At 42.7% G+C, this 15,939-nt stretch overlaps 1 protein-coding gene across 2 annotated transcripts in view; it reads right to left on the bottom strand.

Annotated features, from left to right (window-relative positions):
- The window catches only part of PCSK5 (proprotein convertase subtilisin/kexin type 5), a 505,527-nt gene that overhangs the window by 99,219 nt on the left and 390,369 nt on the right, over window positions 1-15,939 (bottom strand). For both annotated transcript variants that reach the window (XM_013965990.2, XM_005683788.3), the window contains exon 21: window positions 2,069-2,171. In XM_013965990.2, the coding sequence (XP_013821444.2) occupies window positions 2,069-2,171 (103 nt within the window). The remainder of the gene's footprint in view (window positions 1-2,068; window positions 2,172-15,939) is intronic.

Below are 15,939 nucleotides of genomic sequence, written 5' to 3'. Positions count from 1 at the left end.
GGTGCTTCAGACAAGGAAAGGAAACACCAGCAGGAGATCTGAGGATGGGAGGAGAGAGGTTATGGTAATTATTCCTTCTGGAGCCACAACTCAGGTTCCTCCTTGCATGTTTCTGGAGTGGTTATGTCCCCTCCAGCTCCAGTTTCTATCAAGCCTCTTTTCTTCTAAGGCTACAAGTTTTGCTTCAGGCCTAGGGTATAAAAGCTGTCCCAGTGTTCTGGTCCCTGAGGGCATCAGCCCTTGACTTTGACCCACCACCCCCAAGTCACCTATTAAAAAAAATTTTTATGGACCTTGCACCTAACTCAAAACTGGACATAAAGCAAGTGCTGAAGATTGCCTTGAATAGACCTGATTCCAGTCAAGGAAATACTTTGGAGAACACCTAAAGAAAATAGCTTGCTGCCCTTTTGAGAACAAACAAGTCAATGACTCTATCTTTCAAAATAGTTTCTGAGATCTACACACTTGCTTTTCTATCTTCAAAAGCTAAACCATGGGCTGCTGAATCCAGACTATCCAAATGGCCCAGGAGACCTCTGATCTTCTTGTACCAATGAGCTTAGATTTTTTTAAATGGCCATTGATGGTAGTTGAACTTTTTCTCACTTCTGGTGAGCCTGGGGCAGTCATGACTTCTGCAGGGTACACTGGATGATGGTAGCTGCCTTATTAAACAAATACTAACAAGTTCCCTTGGTTCAAAGATGTTCAAACATGGTGTAGGGTTTGATTTTGATATGGCGAGGACTTAAAGGAGAAACAGAGAAACAGAATGTATTTTCAAAATGGTGTCTGTGTCTAATAATATGCCTCGAAGCTGACTTAACACAAATTCAAGAGGCATAGGTTTCTTAAAGAGACACTTGGCAAATGTTATCACAGCATTAAGAATTCCTAGGAAGACCCTTCTTTTGTTTCCTTCTTTTCCTCCTTCCCTCCTTTATTTCTTCCTTTCTTTTTTCTTTCTTTTCCTCCCTCCCTCCCTCCTTTCCTTTTCTCCCTCCCTCCCTCTTTCTTTTCTTCTTTCTGAGGGAGCTATTTGGAGAGCCAAGCTCATGATGTTAGTTATATACTTTATCAGGTTTGGTAAAACTTCTATTTATTGATTTATTACTGTGTGCTGATCACTAGAGAATAAAGAGACAAATACACAACAGTTCCTGCTCAGGGTATTAGAGTCCAGACAAAGAATTAGATGAAATAACTCTTGCGCATGGCCGAGGGGATGTCCATGCTAGAGATTTTCTTGCCACTGGAGCAGCCTCATTATATTGATCTTGGGAGAGACCCTGCTTCCTTTGCATTTATCAGAGCAGTGATGAGACCAACAAATATTACATACTAGAATTTATTAATAGAGGAATATTGATTAAAAAATACAGTGTGCTCCCAACTCTCTTCACTAGAGATTCTCAGTGATTAGCAAAGATGCTTGTCCCATTCAGAGATTTGCTATTTTCCTCATTCGTTCAGTTACCAAACATTGACTGAGTACCTACTAGTTTCTTAGCACTGTGATAGATAATGGAGGTACAAAGATGAGCATTTTAAGGGGCTTACAGTCTAACAAATAGATTTGTGAATCAGTTTCTTAAAATGTCACAAGTGCAATCATGGAAGTTTGTACAGAGTATAGGGGACATAAAGGTGAGGTTTAATTCTATTGGAAAGAGGTAACAAATGCTTTCATAGAACAGTTCACCCTTGAATTGACTCTAGAAAAGTGAGTAGATATTTTATCAGCAGATGGAGATGATGGTTGAAGGATGGGTGTGCAGAAAGGGATGAGATTCTAGGCATCAAAGCCATCACCACCTTCATTGATGGGAAGGCTTATCTAGTGTCTAGGGAACCTATTCTTATGGTGGTTATGGGGTACCATGGCAAGAGGATGCAACAGAGGTGAGCTGTGGCCAGACCACGGTGGTTTTCTATGTCAGGGGAAGGAAGCTGATTCCTTTTTTTTGTATGCCCAAGGGGTGCCTCCAGGTGGTAAGTACCTCTTCTCTTCATCCTGCCTCTCATGAGCTTGCAACCCCAGGAGATACTGAGGAAGGTCACTCACCTTGTGGCAGGGCAGCCTGTGCAGTCTTCCTGGGTTGGTCCTCGGCACTGGGCACACGAGGCTTCGCAGATCTGGCAGTGGCCGTGCTCATCGATGTATTCTCCTGGGGAACAAAGTCTAGTTGTTTATCTTATTTCTACTTGAGAGCAGCCAGTTCCCTCTGTGGCTGTGCAAAAACAGTGGAGACAATTCAGAGAGAAGAGACCTTGAATGGCTCAGCAACCAGTCCTAAATCCTGACCTTATGTTGCTGTTGTTCAGTTGTTAAGTCATGTCTGACTCTTTGCAGCCCTGTGAACTGCACCATGCCAGGCTTCCCTGTCCTTCACTCTCTCCCTGAGTTTGCTCAAACTCATGTCCATTGAGTCAGTGATGCCATCCAACCATCTCATCCTCTGTTGTCCCCTTCTCCTCTTGCCTTCTATCTTTCCCAGTATCAGAGTCTTTCCCAATGAGTCAGCTCTTTGCATCAGGTGGCCAAAGTATTGGAGCTTCAACTTCAGCACCAGTCCTTCCAATGAATATTCAGAGTTGATTTCCTTTATAGTTACAACTGTTACTCTCCCAAGGGTCCCAGAAGTTAGAACGTCAGAAAGTTACAAGGCAGTGACATAATTCTGAATCTAGTCAACATGTGTTACAGATGTGTTATATAAGTGTTATATGTGTTATTTAAGTAGAAAGAGGCTGAGGCGGGGTGTCCCACAGGACACTGAGTTCCTACTAACTTTCCTGTTAAAACCTAAGGGCTCCTGGCCCACAGAGACCCCAGGTATAATCCTGGTTGAAGTCAAGCCACAGGCGTAACCTGCCCAGATCTTGTCCCACTGCTCCAGGGTGAGGGGTTGATTCTGATTACTAGTCAGAAATGCCAATTGAATCTTGGCTGACATTGGACAGATGTGAGTTGCATCTCACCCTGAGAGAGTAACAATAAGAAGATAGCCAGAGAAGTTCATCTTTCCCAAAGAAAAACCCATATGAGCCCTTCCCACGTTGAACGTTCCATGTTTCACAAACCTGGGGACATTTAAAAATTTTTTCACATGGCAAAGGCAGTGGAGAGAAGCCAGCCTTATTGCTGGTGATAATCCGATAATGGGTCTCCATTCATTGAATTCAACCCTTTATTCACTCTACAGTGTCATTGTCTTAAAAAGAAAAAAAAAGTGAAAAAATGTCTCAGTCAGATCCGAAGACCCACTTTGTATGATGTGGAAACTGATTACACCCAGGAAATATAGTTTCAGATTTCAGTCGAGTCACAACCTTCACTTGCCCCCCTACCTCACCTCAGCCCTGTAAGCCTGTTGAATGTTGTCGGTTTGAGATCCATCCAGCCAGAAGAGGGATGGGGCAAGACTTGCCCCTGGTTAAGTCAAATGGTCTAACTCAAACTCCAAGGTTCACGGCCTGGTTTATTGCAGTTGCCTTGCAAAAAGCCCTGGAAACTTGAACCTTACTGATGAGGAGTGGAGTGAAGTCCACCCCTCTGCCTTTCCCCATAGCTTTACTGAACTAGCAGAGGTGGGTAAGGCAGACCTTACCTGCATAAATCTTCCACTTGCTAGCACTAAACCACAGAAGTGAAAATGAAGAGGCAGCTAGAATTTGCCTTTACATAGCAGAAAAAGCCTTTCACAGAGACTAAGTCTATTTGTTTTGGTAATTAATGGGGAAGAATATATACTCAGAGCAGAGCAAGAATCTAACAGTGGCCCACCCTGCATATCTTGGATTCTTTTCTTCATTGCCGGGATGCAGTGTGGACCAGACAAGTGTAATTTTTAGGATGGGACTGTGGTTCTTAGCCCAGGAGTGATTCCCAGAAGTCCTAGCCCCTAGAAAGTGAGGAACCAGAGGGGCCGAAGAATGCAGAGGTTGTTCACTGCGCTAAAAGCCCAAATCATCTAGTTGAGGCAAAAAACCTCTCCTCCCCCCAGGTTCATCTCACCAAGCCAGGCACTCTGGTGTGGGCAGCCTCTGCCTCTGTAGGGAGCACCCTGTACTAATTCACTCAAAGGTCTTAGAGGACTAGTTGTACTTTTGGTAATCAGCATCCTGAGGCAGAAAAAGCTGAGATTTCTGTTTAGTAGGAGTGTTGGTTTCAAGATGGGACTGTCTCACTCAATTACAATACAGGCATTGTATTTCTGCAGCCTTTTTATTTATTCAGACTCCCCCATTCCCCCTCTTTGTTATTGCCCTTGCTGAAATCTCTTCCATTTTTGCTGAGGGAGGCACAGTCAGTTGAGCAATGTGATTTTCAGCCCAGGCATCAGCATGATAAAGAGCAGAGGAGGACCCAGGGTGGACCAGGTAGGAAGAAGCAGATCATGCCTACATGGCCAATGAAAATGATCCGTATTTACAGAGTTCGATGACAGCTATGTGTCTTTCAAAAGATGTGTGCTGAGTGAAACAGGAATGAGAGATAGTCACCGAGACTCCTAAACCCAAAGAAAGTGTATTCTAGAGAAATGTAGGATCATGGAGAACACAGCTCACTCATTCATTCATTCCATGGATATTTTTTGAACTTCTGTGTGCCAGGTACTCAGTGAGATTTAGATACACAAAATTTAAAAGGCCCTTTTCTTGGGTTTGCAAAGATATTTGGGTAGAATGATTTGTAGAGATAGTTATAATACAAATGCTGGCCACATGCCTTTGACTTTTTGCACAGTCTAGGTTAAGGTCTTAAACAAAAAAGCAAGGGCATATGCTAGACTCTGCTAGACCTAGAGGTCAAGACCGTCTCTGTGCCTTAGCACCCATGTCTGTAGGAACTGACACAGTGATGTGGGTCTCCCAGCTCCTAGTATCCATCTACCTTAACCTCCATGATATATCAGAGGCAATGCTAGGGTAGGATTTTAAACTAAATACACCTTGCTCTGCTAAATCGAATGCTACTTAGCTGGTTCTGAGAGTTGTCCCATATCTATACCCAGAATCTCCTTTGTATTACAGGTGATGCATGGCTAGGTCAAGCAAGGGTTATCCAGTTATTACTGTGAAAATTTAAAATTCTACTCTGTATCTGATTTGCCTCTTCTTTGGCTTCCGTAAGCCAGTAGGTGGCACTGACAGCTTGGACTTGTACTTCTTGATCTGCTCACCTATTATGGCCTCTGTTGGTGTTCACAGAATGCCAGCTTAGATATAATCATCACTTGGAATTGCCCCATCTCGAGTGAAATTTCAAGTACACACACCAAACACAACCTTCTTATGCCCCACTATGAATCTAGCGTACCCTAGGTGGAGCCCTAGGCTGCTTGGTCATCTTTTTCATTCATCCGTCTAGTTCCCTCTTGCATTCCTTATTTGGACTAGGCCAACCTTTCCAAGACCCAAGTCCCACCCATTTTATCCTCACTGTTTCTCAGAATGTGACGTCACTACCTAATTTGCTGTTAAGATACTGAGTATCCCTGGCATCTTTTTTTTTCTTTTTCAGTGTCAGAATTCCTGTGTTATTGACTGTTCACTTGTCCCCTGTCTTTGAGGAAGTTACTTTTCTTTTTTCCTGGCCATTGTCAACTCTCCCTCTAATGCTCTTAGTCCTTCCTCAGAGTATTTCCCCACCAGTCTTTCTTTAGTGTTTTCTTCACGTCTTCATCCTCTGATCTGTAAAAGTTCTCCCCAACCTAAAACCAACCTTCCCAAGCATTTTTCTTCCCTAATAAGTGACTCTTCAAGCCTTTTCCCTCCTACCATTTAGAAGCTAAATGGAGAAAACCTCATAACCCAGAAGCTTATGTAAGAGAGTCAGCGTAGGACAGCTAAACTGTTCATCTCTCTCCTGTCTGCACGCCTCTTAACTTGAGAGCAAGTTCTGGCTTTAGAACAGATGAGAAGAGAGGAACCTGCCCCATTTTTCATATTTATGTAGATGTCCGATTAGTTACATAAACTACTACCCCCAGCCCTTGGAGGCACAAAAGTTCCACTGCACATTTGAAACCAAAAAAATAATAATAATAATAATAATCCCAGATTCCAACAACGCAGTCACTTTTTTTTTTTTTTTGGTTGTTGGAACAATAAATTCTTGTCATCTGTCTTCATTGCACAATGAAGCTGAATGTTTATGACAGGCGTGATATACAAAATTCTTAGGAAAAGTCACTTTTAGCACAGACTTCAGGGGTCAGTATTTTTGTTCTCCACCTCATCCTACAAGCTCTTCCTTCTGGTGTCTTCATTCATTATTATCATGTCCAAATTATCTTTCTTCTGTCATCAAAAATTTTTTCACTCTCCTTTTAGTTTCTTTCTCATCTTCTAATAATTCAAAGGACACTGAGACAGTAGGGTCTCCTGGTTGGGAATGATGTCTCTGTAGACACAGCTTAAAAATTAATGTTTGTAAAAGAGGCTTAGCCTGCCCATTCTACCTCTTGATGACATTGCAGAATGTGTTTGTTTCAACAAGTCTAAGTTATAAATAAACTTTATGAAATCATCCAGAATAGGTGAACATTGATTACCTCCTCCACAGACACTAAACTTGGTCAAGACTCACATGACAATATTTTTTAGGCTTACATGGGCCAGAAGAGCTTCTTGTCTCCCGTGGAAATGCTGTGCTTTCTTTTGTACCTTGCAATATTTCTTTAATGATTGGAGCCAAATTTATTGTAATATTTAAGCAAATATATAAATTAAGTAAATTAATAAACATATAAGTAGATTATAATGTGAGTTTAAAACAACTTTTTATCAAGGGTGATTAATTAGAGAAAATCAGGAGGGACATTGGATAAGAAATGAGTCATTTGGGTTTTGATCCAGGTATTTCAGTGAGCAAACTTCAGTTCAGTTCAGTTCAGTCGCTCAGTCATGTCTGACTCATTTTGTCCCCATGAACCGCAGTACGCCAGGCCTCCCTGTCCATCACCAACTCCCGGAGTCCACCCAAACCCATGTCCATTGTGTTGGTGATACCATCCAACCATCTCATCCTCTGTCGTCCCCTTCTCCTCCTGCCCTCAATCTTTCCCAGCATCAGGGTCTCTTCAAATGAGTCAGCTCTCCGCATCAGGTGGCCAAAGTATTGGAGTTTCAGTTTCAACATCAGTCCCTCCAATGAACACCCAGGACTGATCTCCTTTAGGATGGACTGGTTGGATCTCCTTGCAGTCCAAGGGACTCTCAAGAGTCTTCTCCAACACCACAGTTCAAAAGCAACAATTCTTCTGCGCTCAGCTTTCTTTCTTGGGGTACCTGAGTCATCTGTAGACCTCTGTTTAAGTGCCTTAGCACTCAGATACCAGAAACCATAGAATGTGACCTTCCTGAATGTCTCTACAACCAGAAGTGCTAATCAAATAATACTATTTCTCTGCAGGGATGTCAATAACTAGTTTTCAACTTAAGATACCACTGTGTGAAGATAGTTTTCATGAAAAAAAAATCTATATTATTGCATTTCACCAGCTTAAATAAATATGCTCAGTAATACTTTCAACTAGTTGTAAGTTATATACTAATGAAATAGTTCAGGTTTTAAGGACTCATTAAGTGTAGAGTTTTATAGCAAGACTCAAAATATGAGGCCATCAACTGAGACTGTAATATCTTCACTTAAAAGTCTACACAATTATTCATCCTTAAACAGGAAGGAAATTTCTTATACATGCTACAACATGGATGAACCTTGAAGACATATGCTAAGTGAAATAAATCGGTCACAAAAGGACAAATATCACATGATTCCATTTATATGAGGTACCTAGAGTCATCAGCTTCAGAGGAACAGAAAGTAAAAGGGAAGTTGCCAGGAGCTGGGGAAATACAATGGGGGAGTTAACTACCTAAAGGGTACAGAATTTCAGCTGGGGAATATGAAAAAGTTCTTGTGATGTATCCTTGGTGGTAAGGGTTGCACTACAGTGGGAATAGTAATTAATGCTGTAGGTCTGTACATTAATAATGGTTAAAAAGGTAAATTTTATTTTTAAAATTTTCATTTTGTATTGGGGCATAGCCAATTAACAATGTTGTGATAGTTTCAGGTGAACAGTGAAGGGACTCAGCCATACAGATACATGTATCCATTCTCCCTGAAACTTCCCTCCTGTCCAGGCTGCCACATAACGTTGAGCAGAGTTCCCTGTGCTATACAGTAGGTCTTTGTTGGTTATTAAAATGATAAATTTTATATTATGTACATTTTGCCACATACACAAAGTCTACACAAAGAGTTTATTTCTTAGCAGGGAAATACTTAATTTTAACCAAAATCTCAGGCTTATCAGCCTGTGGAGATGCATTTGAAAAGCACCAACCATCTTGGAGAGAGAGTTTGTTCCACTGAGTGTTGGAAGACCCCTTATACTAAAGGAGGTAAGTGAGGAAGTGGAGAAGGCTGGAAGCTGGCACACTGTCTCCTTTCCATTAGGATTCACAAAGATAGAGTGAGCATCAAGCGACTCAAAGGAAAGGTGTTTTCACAGCCTGGAGGTGTCTGGGGCCCCTGCTGCTCTCTCCTGTCCTGCCAATGAGTCCCCCTTGTACTCCCCCATAGGCTTTTCTAAGTGATGAAACTTATCTTTGGTGACCTCATTGCATTTTCATTCTCAGGCACTAGTGTTCTTCTGTGTGGTTTGTGCAGATGCTCTGAAAGGTTAGTCTGGTACCCACCCCCCACATATCCTGGCACTCCTGCAGAAAGGATAGATCATAAAATGTGGATCTAACATGTTGCAAATGTTTAGTTTCCTTCAACCTGCATGCTGAATGAAGAGTAAGGAATCAAGCATTGATCCTTTGAGTTTTTCCACTGTTGTTGTTTGGACCCTGACCACAGCCTTCTTAAAAAAAAAATGTATCCAGTGTATGCACCCCAGTGTTCATTGCAGCACTATTTACAATAGCCAGGTCATGGAAGCAACCTAAATGTCCATCAACAGAGGAATGGATAAAGAAGATACATATATACAATGGAATATTACTCAGCCATGAAAAGGAATGACAATTGTTCCATTTGCAGAGACATGGATAGACCTAAAGACTGTCATACAGAGTGAAATCAGAAGGGAAAAAACAAGTATCATCTGATATCACTTATGTGTAAAATCTAGAAAAATGATACAGATGAACTTGTTTGCAAAGCAGAAATAGAGACACAAATGTAGAGAACAAATATCCAGATACCAAGTGGGGAAGGGGATGGTTGGGATGAATTAGGAAATTGGGATTGACATATATACACTGCTTTGTATTATATAAAATAGATAACTAGTGGGAACCTAAAAAAAATGTATCCAGTGTGAAGTCTTGGCCAACATACCTGAATAGAGTGGTGATGTAGCAATCACACAAACTCCCATTCTCTGACACCTACCATGTTAGAAATAGTGTTCTAAGCCAATAATGTTTAAGCCAAACAACAGTCTGTTTTATAAATGAGAAACTGAGGCTCAGAGAATTAAAAAATTCATTCAACTACATCAGTCACAGTGTTGGGTTGTGACCCAGATGTGTCTGAGCCCATGCTCTTTCTGCAAGATTTCCCTGGTACAAACTCATTTCCACTTTTGGAGTTCCAAGTAGCTTTGCTATTTATGAAGAGAAAGAACAGAGCACATGTCTGCTCTAAACCACTTGATGAGGTAAGGGTATCAAAAAGGAATTCACTATGTAAACAAATGAACTTTGAGCAGGCATGGTGCACTAAGCAGATTTACTCAGGATTGAATATACCCTCCACATTTATTTTCTCTGATACGATGGCCACCATTTATTAAAAGACAATTCTGTTTATTGAATAGAGATCTTACAAACAGCTTATTCTCTCTACTAGGATAGAAGCTTTTAAGGGAAACCCCCACTTTTTTTTTAATGAATAAAATAATTGATTGGAGCTCTGCAAAGGGATTTTTCTATACTTAACTGCTGTCCAAAACCAAAATAAACTACCTCCTAAGAAATAGCTTACAATCAGAATTATAGTAACCTCTCTCTGGTCCCTCAATTTATATGAAAATTTAGTATAGATGGACTGGTGTCTATATATCTTTTTCTCAATTAAGATAATTTTGCATTGCCTTTATGTTAGTGAAAAATCACTCTTAAGTCTTAGTTAGGGAAGCTGAAATTAAAAAGACACTGAACAGTTGATTTTAGAATTAGGCACAAGAGAACACAAGAGGTATGAGTGTGATTATTATCTGTAATTAAACAAAATAAATGTACAGAGCCTATTGTTAAATCTGTGGATGAGGGAAACTGTGAGCACTTTCCCACAAGCAGGGTTTAGTGGGTAGGAGCCATTTTTTCGCCCATTGGAGGTGTACAAACTGTGGTGATGCTATCTGCTCTCCTGTAAGTGAACCTAGACTCACTGCAGGTTCTTCTGGGCACTCCATCCCTCTCTTCCTCAGAGGTAAGGTTTTACCCCTAGTGCTCAGTGTTCCCACCATTTGTACCAGAGAGACCACTCATGGGAGAAACCATACAGATTCTGATATGTTCCTGGTAAGAGGTTATGTGAGGTTCAATACCCAGTGCTGGAAGTAAGTGACCATAATTTGGGAGAATGACTTGTTTACATTTTGGAAAACATAGCTGATTACTTGAGGCAGGTCACGCTTGGGTGATGCTTATTGAGGCAATGAGTGACTTGAAAGGAGAGGTTGTTGACTAGAGCTTCCTATAAGCCAGTGAGTGATCATGGGTGCTATGAGGCCTTAAGGACTGTACCATTTCCCTGCACTTCAGACCTGATGAAGATGGCAGGTGAAACTAGCAGGGTTGTGGCCCACAGAGCCTTCCTGACACTTTTGAACTAAACAAAGGTCCTAGCCCATGAATTGGTTGAACCCAAAGTCTTTCCCAAGGATCTTAATACAATCTAAGTGTTTTCTGTGATGGTGGGAGTCCTGAACACAAGCACAAGACGAGACTTGTTATCATCCACTGTCTTTGCTATAGTGACCCAGAGAGCCTCCCTAAATAACTGCTTTTATTGGTTGTAGGTTATTTTATTGGTTAAAAAACTTGCTCCTTTTTTTTTTTTTTTTTTAAAACGTAAGTTGGTGCACCCATTGTGGAAAACAGTATGGAGGTTTCTCAAAAAACTGAAAAATAGGACTACCGTATGACCCTGCAATTTTACTCCTGAGTACCTATCCAAAAACCTCCCCCAAATGCCAATGTGAATAGATAATGCAGCCCAATGTTCATAGCAACATTGTTTACAATTGCCAAGATATGGAAGTAACCTAAGTGTCCATCAACAGATGATTGGATACATGGTGTATATATATGTGAGTGTATAAAACACTACTACTATTCCATAAAAAGAGAATAAAATTTTACCATTTTCAACAACATGGATGGACCAGGAGGTTATTATACTAAGTGAAATAAGTCAGACAGAAAGACAAGTACTGTATGATATCTCTTATATGTAGAATCTAAACTAGTGAATATAACAAAAAAGAAACAGACTCATGGATGCAGAGAACAAACTAGTGGTTACCAATGGAGGCGGGAGGGGCAGTGCAGTGTTGGGAGAGTGGGTGTTACAAAGTACTGGATGCAAGATAGGCTCAAGGATGTATTTTACAACATGGGGACTATAGCCAATATTTTGTAATAGCTGCAAATGCAAAGTCACCTTTAAAAATTATGTAAAAATTTTTAAAAAATTAAAAAATAAAATGAACATAAAAGCCCAAACCCATGCTCTTAAGCCCATCAAGGCACCACTACTGTCCCTTCCCCAGTGCCAGTGCCCCTGGGAAGGAACATCCTCAAATTATCCTTCTAATCTTGCTCTGCAGTAACACATCCAAAGTACCGTCTTTGTCTTTCCTCTTCCTCTCTTAATCTTTCCTCTCCCTTCCTTAATCTTTCCTTTTCCTTCCTTAATCTTTCCTTTCCCTTCCTTAGTCTTTCTTCAAGCCCTGCCTGCTAACCTAAGTTGCAGACTAATTGCTAATTAAGAGAAAGAGAAGCTTCTGGAAAGAGAAGGAAGTTGCCTTCCAAGGCCTAGGGCTCCATCTGCACCTGAGCTGGTAATTGACAACTTAGTCTTTCACTGGGTCATCATTAACTCTCCCCATCCTCGGGCAGGGGATGCTGCCTTCTAAGAGATGGTTTGGTTTGCCTAGTGACGTGTCTGAGTGGAGCATGGCACCCAGAACACCTCAGTCCCTTAGTGACTGGGGAAACATTTGATGAGTCAGGCTGCGATATGTTTTGTTGACAGTAACCAGATTGTGCTTTTGAAAAGACTCAAGTGTGGAAATAAGACAGGGAACCAAAGTCTGCATTGTGCCTACAGTGGAGTGCCAGCGTAGGAGGAAGAATTGTCTTGGGTAATGCACAAATTTCAGAGTTATCCCCACCACCTGGGTTTGATTTTGGCTTCCTTCTCCAGCTGCCTGACATTAATCAAGTCACATATTTCCCTGACATTCCTCTTCTGTGTACTGTGGATAATATTTTCTTTCTCACAGAATGTGGTGGGGATCAGATGAGAAAACGGACCTGAAAGTGCCTTGCATAGTGGATAAAAGAATGGTAGCTGCAGTTATCAAGTACTCTGGTGTGTTATCTCATTAAACCTCAAATTAATAAGGTGGGGTGAAGTGAAAGTGTTAGTCGCTCAGTTGTGTCCGACTCTTTGCGACCCTGCCTGGCTCCTCTGTCCATGGCATTCTCCAGGAAAGAACACTGGAGTAGGTAGCCACTCTTTTCTCCAGGGGATCTTCTTGACCCAGAGATTGAACTCGAGTCTGCATTGCAGGCACATTCTTTACCATGTATGAGCCAGGGCAGGAGCTATCAACTTAATTGGGAATTTAAGCATCAAAATGTTAACTCTCTGACCATCACTCATATATCCTGCTCTCACTAGATCCCAAATTGTGCCTTCTTCACTACCCTTGAGGGGACTTGAACATATTGCCTGCATAGGCCCGTGGCAATGAGGCAACTGAAATTAGCAACCTGTATATGGAGAACAATCCCATCTCAAAGCAATTCAGCTGCAAGACACAACTTGCACACCTCACGTACCTCATGCAGGCAAGGTCATCTTCATACATAATTAGCAGCCCCTTGGAGCCAGCCTCCCTCTATCAGAGCAGGCAGCTTTCCCTGCATTTAGCTGTGGAAACTTCTGAGGCCGTGACTATGCCCTTTTCAGGCTGCTGAGATAGAAGTTCGGGAAGGCACATGAGGCTTTTTCCAAGCAGAGTCTCACTGAGTCAGGCACAGAGCGTGGGATTCTGTGCCGCATGCTGGGGTGGGCACTGCAGTTGGACAGCCAGGACAGGCCCTAGCTTCTTTCCTTGGCTGTCATTGGGACAGATTACAGTGTTCCCTCTCTGTCTCAGTGACGCTGGCACACATAAGCAGACGACAGTGGAAGTGGGGGCGGTGTTGTAGGTTGTGAGTGTTGTGTGCTCGGTGTGTGGCCAGGGGGATGGGTGGGGGAGTTTGTGTTGTGAGGCAAGGGGCCTCAGACTCCCTGGGTGTCAGAAGGAAGAGTCTCAGGTGCGTCCCTGCCCACCAGCCTCCTTCTGCATGGTTTGTGTCTGATTAGAGCTTTAGCCTCTGCCCAGAGCATGGGATCCAGGAGTAGGAGCTCACTTGGCACCACCGTAGAATGCTCTAGCCTCCCTCTCCACTCTTCAGGATTCCTCTCCTTCCCATTGAGCCCCTGGATGACTGTGCACTGGCCTTTCCTCACTGAGAGAGGAGAGAGGCTGGAACAGGTGAAGTGCTTATATGAGTTGGAACCAGCTGTCCTAGCTGTGAATCCCAGGGCTCTCTCCTGTGTAAACTTGCACACGTGCTGGAACTTCTCCTCCCCTGGGCCTGACTGCCATTCTTCACAGCCAAGCCCACCTCAAAGCAGACCCTTAGCGTCTCCCCAGGGGCCACTGCATCTTCCTGCTTTACTTACATCACTGTCCTGGCTAGGGGAGGGGCTCTTCAGCATCACTGTGGGGGAACAGACCCCATAGTGGGTCCTGGGCCCTCTGGGACCAGCCCCTGCCTTCAAGTCTACAGCCAGCAGCAGAGAGGTGGGGCTCGTCATCCAGGACTCCTAGAAGCCTGGCGCTCCCTATAAACTCCCTGAGATCCCCACAGGCAGAGCTGATGAGTCAGGCTCTCCTCCCCTTCCCAAACTCCCTCTGGCGGCTGTCTGACCTGCTTTGACTCCTTTTTGCTTTCAAGGCTGCTCTTGATATTCATCTTAACCAGATTTTACACGGTGCAATGTGCCTGAGGCCCCTAGTCCTCCCAGAGCAGGAGAGGGCTGGTTCCTCTCTCTGCCGCTCACTGTTCGCCAAAATGGGCAGGGATGGGCTGTGGAAGAGCTTCCCGTGGGCTCGGGAACTTGATCGGTCTTTTGGTTATGCAATCGTTGAGTGTAATTTAGGTTGTAATTTCCTAAAGATGAATTTGTAAGAGGCCAGCATTTTCTATGGGATAAATACAAGTGCTTACTACGGTAGCATGAATGATGGGCAGGCAGAACTGTTAAGAGGAGCAGAGACAGGAGAAGGATGTCATGTGTGTTTTGGGGATTAGAAGTCCAGGTCCTGGATCAGATATAAGGGGACCTTTTCTGGGATAGCTGCTGGGTGCTTTCTCGATGGTTCCACATTTAATTCTCAGAGCCAACTTGTAGAGGTAAGCACTGCTCTCATTTTGAAGATGAGGAAACTGAGGCTCAGGAAATTTAATCTGTCGAAGATCACTGAATTAGTGATAATCCAAATAGCTCACACTTACTCACTGATGGCCGAATGCTTGGAATTGTCCTGAGCACTTGGCATGTATTAAATCAGTCCTTATAATAACCCCACGGGGAAAGGAGAACTCTGTACAGCTGATATTTTTTTTTTTTTTTAATAATCCTCATTTTTCTGTTGAGAAAGTTGAGGCAATGAGATATGAAGTGACCTGTTACAGTCACCGAGCTGGTGGCAGAGCTGGGACTTAAATCCAAGAGGTTAGATTCCAAACTCTGCTTCTTTAATCCTGGTTTTCCAGCACTCCTTTCCCCAGAAGATAGTGGAGATGGTTTTTAACCCAGGCCCTGCTCACTTCTCATGTGCCTTTTCCACAATACTGGAAATTCGAATAACTGGTCGGGTGTTTGTGTGTGTTTGTATGGGGATAAGTTCACAATATGTAATCCTAGGCACCTCAGTTGTGCAACGTGCACTATTCTTTTTTTTAATTTTTAAATTGGAGTATAATTGCTTTTCACTATTGTGTCCATTTCTGCTGTACAATAGCATGAAAGAGCTACGCTGCTGCTGCTGTTTAGTTGCTAAGTTGTGTAGAATCAAGTGTTCAAAACTTAATGGTTGCCCAGGGCATCTGGTTCTCATTGTACCCTTCCCTGAAGACAGGGCGATTTCTTGTTTAGTTTTGGGTCCTCGTAGCTTTACCGCATGAGTAGAAGATAGGTCCTAGACTTGTTTTGTGTTTTGGGGGGAGAAATTCAATAAATATTTGTTTGTTGTACTGAAATCAGTGACTTGGGCCTGAAAAATATGGGGGAAATGGAGCATATTTCAGGAGGGGAACACTTAGAAAGCAAAGGATTGGGAGACTGGATGAGGCATGATGTCTCTGTGACTCAGGAAAATGTTTGGATTGACTGAAGCTAAAACTGAGTTTGGATAGAGGATACAGACCATGGAACATCAGACAGAGGTGTATCAAATGGGTGTGGTTGGCCAAAGTGAGCTGTGGAAGATCTAGCAATAGTGTCACTGATGAGAATAAATTTGGTGGATGATCACCCTGTTCAGGGGAGACTGACTGAACTGGGGGGCACGGTCTGAAAAGTCAGCTCTGAAGTTGTTTCAGAAGTCCTGGAATGAGGGA

The sequence above is a fragment of the Capra hircus genome, chromosome 8 (assembly GCF_001704415.2).
Source record: "Capra hircus breed San Clemente chromosome 8, ASM170441v1, whole genome shotgun sequence".
In the NCBI taxonomy this organism is placed as follows: Eukaryota; Metazoa; Chordata; class Mammalia; order Artiodactyla; family Bovidae; genus Capra; species Capra hircus.
The sequence above is the reverse complement of the archived record's forward strand: the minus strand, read 5'-3'. Positions and strand labels throughout refer to the sequence as shown.